Here is an 8782-nt window from a genome sequence, read left to right on the forward strand (position 1 = left end):
ACCCACTGCTGAACAGCTTTTAGCAGACTGAGACTCAGTGTTTCAGAGTACTGATCCATGTAGGAGTGGGATGGGATGAAGCCCAATACCTCACTTCCCCAACACATGCTAACAGATTTACTGTGTGGACATATGTTTGTCAGTCAGCCTCTAGTATGACGGTGCCCTTGGCAACCTCTAGTTTATGTTGATCATCTCCTTCCAATTTGATGTCATGGTTCATATTAGAATTAGTTTAGTGTTGCTATGGAACCATTAGTCCCTATGACGTATGTTTCCCTAATGGAGGGGGAGTGCTATTGGGCACGCACATAGGAACACAGAGTATCTGCTCCAGAGGCTGTTAGCTCATTCAAACTGTCCAGTCTTAATTATTCTTAGACCTGAAACTTTTCTTTCTCTCTCATTTCTATAAATAAGGGAAGGTAATATGTTATTCCCTGCTATTCCTCTGTATTGTGTCCTTTGCACTGTTTGGATCGATCCCCAGTGCATTTTACATTTATATTTCATGAGAACATAAGTTGGATTCAGTTATGCTTTAGTGTTTGGGTGGCTATTAGCTTAAGTCCTTGCTGTTGGAATAATAAACACATGGTTTTCTAATACAGAAGGACAAGCAAATGTTTTGAGGCAAGTCATTTGGGAAATAGGAAATAGTCTGAGCACCATGCATAAAAGAGTGATGAGTTTCACAGTTCAGGGCCCTCAATAAAGCAATCATGACAGCACATGCACTCAGTGGGTGTGAAATGTAGCTACAGTTATCTGGTTTCTGTGTCTGTCACAAGCCTGGCTCGTTCCTCACTCCAATGGTGGGGTTTTTTGTAACACAAATGAATGGCTGGACACCTGCGAATGTCAAGTAGATGATGAGGGTTTCAAATGAAACTGTGTGGGTGTGAACATGGAGATCTCTAGCCACGCGCTGACATTAGGCTGCGTGTTGTGTGAGAGAGTTGAGGTCTGTGTGCGCAAGTGGCTTTCCGAGAACTTGTGCATAGCCTAAATGAAATAAAATACCTTGTCGTTTTCAAGACATGCGCTCTCTCGCTCAGTTCGGGGCCCTCAATAAAGCTAACTGGATCTCTCTCTGCCTCCCTCTCTCTCTCTCTCTCTCTCTCTCTCTCTCTCTCTCTCTCTCTCTCTCTCTCTCTCTCTCTCTCTCGCTCTCTCAATTTCAATTTCAATTTAAGGGCTTTATTGGCATGAGAAACGTGTGTTAACATTGCCAAAGCAAGTGAAGTAGATAGTAAACAAAAGTGAAATAAACAATAAATATTAACAGTAAACATTACACTCAGAAGTTTCAAAACTCTCTCTGTCTCTCACTCTGTCTCTCTGTCTCTCTGTCTCTCTCTGTCTCTCTCTCTGTCTCTCTCTCTGTCTCTCTCTCTGTCTCTCTCTGTATGTCTCTCTCTCTACAGATCCTGGTAGGGGAGCTGGTGGCATTCTTTCTGAAGGCTGAGGGGACGCAAGAGAAGACCATAGTGACAGCAGACTGCTGCTACTTCAACCCCCTGCTGCGACGCATCGTCCGCTTCCTAGGTAACCACTACAGCCTCTAGAGTCTAGACCAACACCACACAGCCCTGCCTGAACTAGTCTTGAATGATTAGTGTATCTAACAAGATTATATAAACACACCTGGAATTGGAAATATCTACAAAAGGGTACCTGAATTTGATGTATTTTAGAGGAAAATGTAGATGTTTGTGATGAGGTGATGTTGAAGGAGTTAGGGGCAGGAGGGTAAATCACAGAATAACAGGCTTTATTCCGCACCCACAGAGTTAGGCAGGAACGCGTCAAAACACTCCACTGGAAAATACAAGGCACACAGGAAAATATCCCGGCGATACAAAATACAAGGAGCTCCACCGAGCTTCACTACTCTCCACAATAAACAATCACACACAAAGACAAGGGGGCAGCAGGAACTCTTATAGGTACTGATGAGGGGATATGAACCAGGTGTGTGTAATAAACAAGATAAAACAAATGGAATGATGAGGAGCGGCAGTGGCTAGAAGGCCGGTGACGACAAACACCGAAGCCTGCCTGAACAAGGAGAGGAGGCAGCTTCGGAGGAAGTCTTGACAATGTTGATTGTATTTGCCACTGTGCACAGGATATAACCGGTATAGAACAGTACAGTGAGAGCTCTTTCCCAACAATGCAGTGATAATAACAATAACATAGATAATAATAGAAAATGGAGAAAAAAAACACACAAGAAGTACGATATAAGTTTGAGTACAGGCATAACTGAATGAACAACAGAGACCGAATGCAATATGGAATTTTATTAAATAATTTGGGTTATGGCCTCGTCTCCAAGGACTGCTCCTCGGAGCCAGATGCTGATGACAGGTAACCCTTTGCTGGGCAGCTGGCATCGAACCCCCCCGCTAGCGGAATGGAGTTCCAATGACAGGCCTTAAGGTTATTGTAGCTGCTGGTGGTGGGGAGGTGGATGGTTGTCAAAAACTGCTGCTGAAACTGCTGCTGAAAAACAGCAAGTGAGAGAACATGGGTAAGATGACATGTAAATAGATCCCAAGATTTACACCAATTGGTTGAAAGAGAGGAAAGTGATAGGTTAAACAGCAAATGTGCATTATTGTGCCGTGCTTATAGGCTAAAGTAAATAGGTGAATGACATTCTGCACATGGCTAATAGGATAGAGGAGAAGAACTAGACGCTATGCTGATGATGAAAAGTTTTTTATTCATTCCCACTATGCCCGTATAATAGGAAACAGAGTGAATTATGATATGCGGCTTGATTAAGTTAAACGAGCATTCAGACCAGCCTTCCTGATTGAACTTTCGTAAACTACATTTGAAGAAACACGAGAACGCAAGTAACACAACAATGAAACAGCAAGAGACATGCCTCAGTGGTTTGTGATGATGGAGGCTAAAACTGGTGTGAAGAATTTCAGACCGATTAGCATGTTCATCACTTCAAGTGATCATGAAGGCTTTTCCAATTTCACACCTCAGCTGATAACAGCGGCTCCCAGGTAGGCTGGGGATAACTAAACACCTCCTCTTTTAGTTGGCTGTCATTGCTCTCTCTCGCTCTTTCTCTCTTTCTCTCTCTCCCTCAGGAGTGTTCTCCTTCGGCCTGTTCACCACCACCATCTTTGCAAACGCGGGTCAGGTGGTGACAGGAAACCAGACGCCTCACTTCCTATCTGCCTGCCGGCCTAACTACACGGCCCTGGGGTGCATATCCAACATGCAGTACATCACCCAGCCCCGCGCCTGCACTGGCAACCCCCTGGTAGTGGCGTCCGCACGCAAATCCTTCCCCTCCAAGGACGCAGCCCTCAGTGTCTACTCTGCAGTCTACACTGTGGTAGGTTCTGGTTTGGGGAGTAGGAGTAGGAGTTTGGACGGTTTGATACACATGTTATGGTATACCACCCTATAGTATAGAGTTGATACCCAGCCTATAGTATTACAATGCCTGACAGTCCTCCTGGTCTCCTCCCCTATCTCTGTCTGTCCCAGATGTATGTGACGCTAGTGTTCCGGACCAAAGGCACTCGGCTGACCAAGCCTACGGTCAGCCTGACCCTGCTATGCCTGGCCATGCTGGTGGGAGTGGTCAAGGTGGCAGAGTACCGCAACCACTGGGCCGATGTCCTGGCCGGCTTCTTCACTGGAGGAGCCATCGCTGTGTTTCTAGTGAGAGGGAGGGAGGGGAGGGGAGGGGAGGGAAGGATGGATGGAGGGAGCTGCTGAGGGAATGGTGAGGGAGAAGAGGGTGGTTAGGGATGTCATTATTCTGGGAGATGAGATGAGGGTGAGAGAATGTAACAGTGATGTATATTGATGACGCACTGGATTTTCTCACCATGGGATGAGAAATGTTACACCCATTTCACTTACAGTGAGCTCCAAAAGTATAATCCTGAATGAATTGTGAATAATGAGGAGTGAGAAATTTAGACGCATACATTTCAAACCCCCCCCCCAAAATGCTACTCACTGGACTATACCCACACACATACTACACTGACACTCCAACACGCACACACACACACACATGCATATTGACGCCACACACTCACACATAGACACACTTTACATATGCTGCTGCTACTCTGTTTATTATATATCCTGATTGCCTAGTCACTTTTACTCCTACCTACATGTACATACTGTATTACATCAATTACCTCAACTACCTGGTACCCTGCACATTGACTCAGTACTGGTACTCCTTGTATAAAGCCTCGTTATTATTTTTGTTTATTTCCTTTTTTTTGTATTTTCTTTTAGCAAATATTTGTCTTACTTTTTAACTCTGCACTGTTGGGAATAGGCTCATAAGTAAGCATTTCACTGTAAAGTCTACACCTGTTGTATTCGGCACATGTGACCAATACAATTTGATTTTATTTGATAAATGAATTTGTCCCAATACTTTTGGTCCCCTAAAATGGGGGGACTATATACATAAAGTGCTGTAATTTCTAAATGGTTCAGCCGATATTGATGAAAATACCCTCAAATAAAAGCTGACAGTCTGCACCTTACCCTCATAGTCATTGTATCATTTCAAATCCAAAGTTCTGGAGTACAGAGCCAAAACAACAAAAAATGTCACTGTCCCAATACTTTTGGTAGTGTCAGTACTGTCATTGCCTTTTATTTTCTTATACACCCAGTTCTTCCCCGTCTCGTTCCCTTTCTCTCTCTTTCTCACTCTCACTTCTCTCTCTCCAGGTGACGTGTGTGATCAACAACTTCCAGCAGACGAGGCCCCCTCACCCTCCCCCGCGGCCCCAGCGCCCTGAGTCAGTGCTAGGCATGCCCATGGTGGCTCTGCCCTGTGTGGAGAGTCCACTCGAAAAGTTAAGTGGAACTCAGGTAAGGGGTGGGGGTGGGTGAGCGGCAGGGCTGCACACACAGGGGGGGGCAGACATGCACCCCTTCTCTCCCCCTTCTGTCGTCCCCCCGATCCCAAAAGTAGATGTCCCCTCACAGCGCATGCCCCAGCCCCAGCACCACCCCCTAACCCTCAACCCCGACCAAAGCACAAGTACATCCAAACCTCGTCTTTGAGCCAGTAATCCTTTACTCAGAAAATGTGTGGACTTCTTAGAGTTTAGAGAGAGCCGGTTGCAGTAGTCTATTCCTCAGTATTCATTCACCATCCCTCAGTGGTTTAAGCTTTGAAGGCCTCTTAGCTCTTTGAAGTGAATGAGAAATGCACTGTGAGCTCTTTAGATAAGGGAGAGCAGAGGGCACTAGGGAAGGACAACCTGTTGAAAGTGTGATTCAAGGGAGCAGCTTTGAGATGGCTTGTGTCTCCTCTTGTCTGTCACCTACACTAACCCTCACCTGACCTCCTCCCTCCCCTGTCTCCCACCTCGCTCTTTTCCCTTATCCCTCACTTGATCTCTATCCTTCTATCTGTGTCACCAGCATCCTGCACTCTCCTCCTGCCCTCCCTACAATCCCTACGTTCACCACCCATTCTGACCAACTTTTGATCGTTTTCTCTCGCTCCTTGCTCCTCACTCATTTTTCTTTTTTTCATCTCTCGTTCCACCCCATCTTTCTCTCTCTGTCTCTTTCATTCCCTCTCTCTCTCCTTCTTCCTCCCTCTCTTCTCTTCTGTCCCTCCCTCTCTCTTTTTCACTCCTCTCTCTCCCCTGCAGACTCCGAGGGGATCTCCTTTCACAGAGATCACATGACCATCAGCCGTATCGGTTCCCCGCCACCCCAGATGTCCTCATTCCGTCTCGCTCCATTTCCAGCGAAGTCTAGACCAGCCATACGAACATGAACACTCACACGAACACCACTGCGCCGCCCACCCGGCAGGCCACTACTCCACCCTCTACAGATCCTACTCTACACAGGTCTAGACTTTCAAAACACACACGCACACAAACACAACACACGCAGCATACTCAGACCTCTACAAACCTCCCCCTAACCTTGTCCAAGCCCAAACCCCTGGGGAACCGAGAGGTGAGCTCTCAAAGTGAGACTCACAAAGACTTAACAGCTATCCAGCTGAACATTCAGTACAGTGTCAGGTACAGGAATGCCTCTTTCATTTTGTTGTTTCCAGAGGCTTCTTTTTTTAATGTGCTTCATTGTGTACACAAGTACACATTTCACTGATATCACAAGGTGATCTTTCATCTTCTACGTGCTTGTAAGGCGAAACTGTCAGAATCCATCAAGCTGTATTCATTTGAGAACTGTGTTCTTTTGTGTTTTCAACTGTCTGTTGAAGATGTCCTCCCAGGCAATGCAGCCAGTCATCCTGAAACACTTCAGTCATTTGTGTCTCTGTGCACTTTTAAGATGAATCTAAACAACCGCTCAATGAACACTCTCTGCTGGCTGTAGGGCTCATTTTCAGTATCCTAGAATGAGCCAATCATCAAATAACTGCACCAGTCAACAAACTCAAGTGAACAAATGTTTACGGACCAATCACTTTCTGTAGCAACTTTGGTACTTAACTACTGTACCTTCAAAATACAGCACAGAGACAACACACACAGATCAGGATCCTGGTAGGTCTACATACACAGCATTAGCTCTCTGGCAGACCTCCAGCTCTGCATGACATTACCCAGATCAAAGGATTCTGTTCATATCGCTGAGAAGAAGAAGACAAGACAACAACAAACAGGATGAAAGTGCAGACAGTTTATTTTTCTCCGCTTTCGACTGGTTGCAGCTGCAGCAAGTCAGCATGAAATAGATACAGATTTGGTAAGACCGGATGAGACGCATTTTGAAATACATCACAAGTGACAGGACATGAGCTTTGTACAGTACAAAATATTTTATTTTGCACTCAATGTATCTGGACAGGGAACCTTGGTTACCAAAGCTTTGTCATTGTGATGTCGCCAAAACATTTGTTTACTCCCACATCACTTTTGTCTGGAATGGAACAGATCACATCGGCATGGAACGGAACACCACACTGGAAAACCAAGATTCCCTGTCTCTGTGCTGTAGAGAGATATTATTTACAATGGACTTTGCCTATTCATGTGATTATGTGATTTATTTATGAGGAGATTATTCATAGATGTATTTATTTGATATGTGTATATATGGTGTGGTTGCCACAGAAAACAGTTTTGCTGATATTGATTTGCACAGCCCTCTCATATCTCACCCTCCACTCTCCACTCTCTCCCACTGGCATATATTTTTCTACTGCTGTTTGGTTGTCTTCTTTGTGTTGTATCCTGACTATACCGTCACTGGGCTGTGTAATGTTTCCCTCTGTTGGACAACACACATACTCACACATGAAAACGCTCATACGAAAACACACATTTAATACTGACAAACTTACCAAAATACACACACTTTTGGACGTGCATACAACATACACATACTCACCCAACCAAACAAACACACACATACACACTCACTTACCTCTCCTAATCTCTATCCTATACCTCCCATATTTTCCACTTTCTTACACTTAAACCTGTTTGTATGGTTTTGTAAATAGTTATTTTTTGTAATGAGAACGTGATTTTTACACAGACACCCCACTGCACTCCTTACATTAAGTTGTTATGGAGAAATGGGAACATTCGTCGTATCAACTGTATTACTAAAGACAAGAGTGTATGTAAAGGTCCTTGTCCACTCTAAATCAGGCCTGGATCGGACCTGTCCTCATCCCAAACTGGCAGCCATTCTGCATCAAACCAGCTGCCCTCCCGGACCAAGGTTGGAGTCAACAGAAGATGGCCCGTGGTGTTATGCTAACATTAGAATCCCCCCATGGTTTAGTTTCTCTTGTAATAGTTCACCTGCCAGCCCATACTGTATACACCACAGTCAGTAAACTAGGAGGAAGTGCACTGTATACTATCACAGTATTGAGGGGGTCTGTCACAGTATTGAGGGGGTCTGTTGCTTTTACATTTAAGTCATTTAGCAGATGCTCTTATCCAGAGCGACTTACAGGACCAATTAAGGTTAAGTGTCTTGCTCTAGGGCACATCGACAGATTTTTCACCTCGTCGTCTCGGGGATTCAAACCAGCGACCTTTCGGCTACTGGCACAACGCTCTTAACTGCTAGGCCAAAACTAACAGGAGCTACAAAAAACTACACAGATGGCTTGATTATGTTTGGGTCCGAATGTGTATTCCTTGGAACACAGACAATACATCTGTAGTTTGATTTAGTTATATTTTATTGGCCAAAAGATTTTTAAAAATAAGACGATGAACAATGCAGTAACATGTAAAAAAAAAAAAAAAGGGAAAAAAGGTGTTCTTTGGAGGTGTTCTGAGTTTTAACACTTCATTTCATCTTGTTACACCGTACCCTCTGTTTTGTAAAGATTTGTCTGATGAGAACAATAAATGGATATTGCAATAAAAAGGATGCTGAGTGTTAGCTCTTGCCTTTTATGAGGGCAGGACACATTCTGTTTTACTGTCATTGATTTCATCCTTTGACCAATCACAATGCTGATTGTTGCTCAAACATGGCCCAGGGTGTTGATCATAGTGTAGTGTATTGACAATATGATGGTGTTAAATGTTTTTAAATGGAACTGAAAGAATGTTGATTTTTGGTATTAAGAGGGAAGGTTTTAGCGTGACGTCACATATGACAGACAGGAAGTGTCTTGGAGACTGGGGATTGGTCAGAAGAGGTCAGTTTCATTGTTTATAAATAAGGGGGTGAGGCGAGGAAGACGGCAGAACGGCCATAGCAATCTGGGGAGCCGTTCTCCGGACATCGCGAGTCTGTACCT

The 8782-nt window shown here is 44.5% G+C and overlaps 1 protein-coding gene across 3 annotated transcripts in view; it reads left to right on the forward strand.

Moving 5' to 3' along the window:
• The window catches only part of LOC121550993 (phospholipid phosphatase-related protein type 5), a 52839-nt gene extending 44834 nt beyond the window's left edge, over nucleotides 1-8005 (forward strand). The window contains exons 4-8 of one of the 3 annotated variants that reach the window (XM_041863486.2): nucleotides 1428-1548; nucleotides 3117-3367; nucleotides 3523-3699; nucleotides 4744-4887; nucleotides 5446-5619. In XM_041863486.2, the coding sequence (XP_041719420.1) occupies nucleotides 1428-1548; nucleotides 3117-3367; nucleotides 3523-3699; nucleotides 4744-4887; nucleotides 5446-5502 (750 nt within the window). In that variant the 3' untranslated portion in view covers nucleotides 5503-5619. Of the gene's footprint in view, nucleotides 1-1427; nucleotides 1549-3116; nucleotides 3368-3522; nucleotides 3700-4743; nucleotides 4888-5445; nucleotides 5620-5681 lie in introns of those variants that run through there. The other 2 variants (XM_041863487.2, XM_041863485.2) reach the window with 2 other exon arrangements.
• Nucleotides 8006-8782: the final 777 nt, after the last annotated feature.

Source organism: Coregonus clupeaformis, unplaced genomic scaffold (assembly GCF_020615455.1).
Source record: "Coregonus clupeaformis isolate EN_2021a unplaced genomic scaffold, ASM2061545v1 scaf0010, whole genome shotgun sequence".
Taxonomy (NCBI): domain Eukaryota; kingdom Metazoa; phylum Chordata; class Actinopteri; order Salmoniformes; family Salmonidae; genus Coregonus; species Coregonus clupeaformis.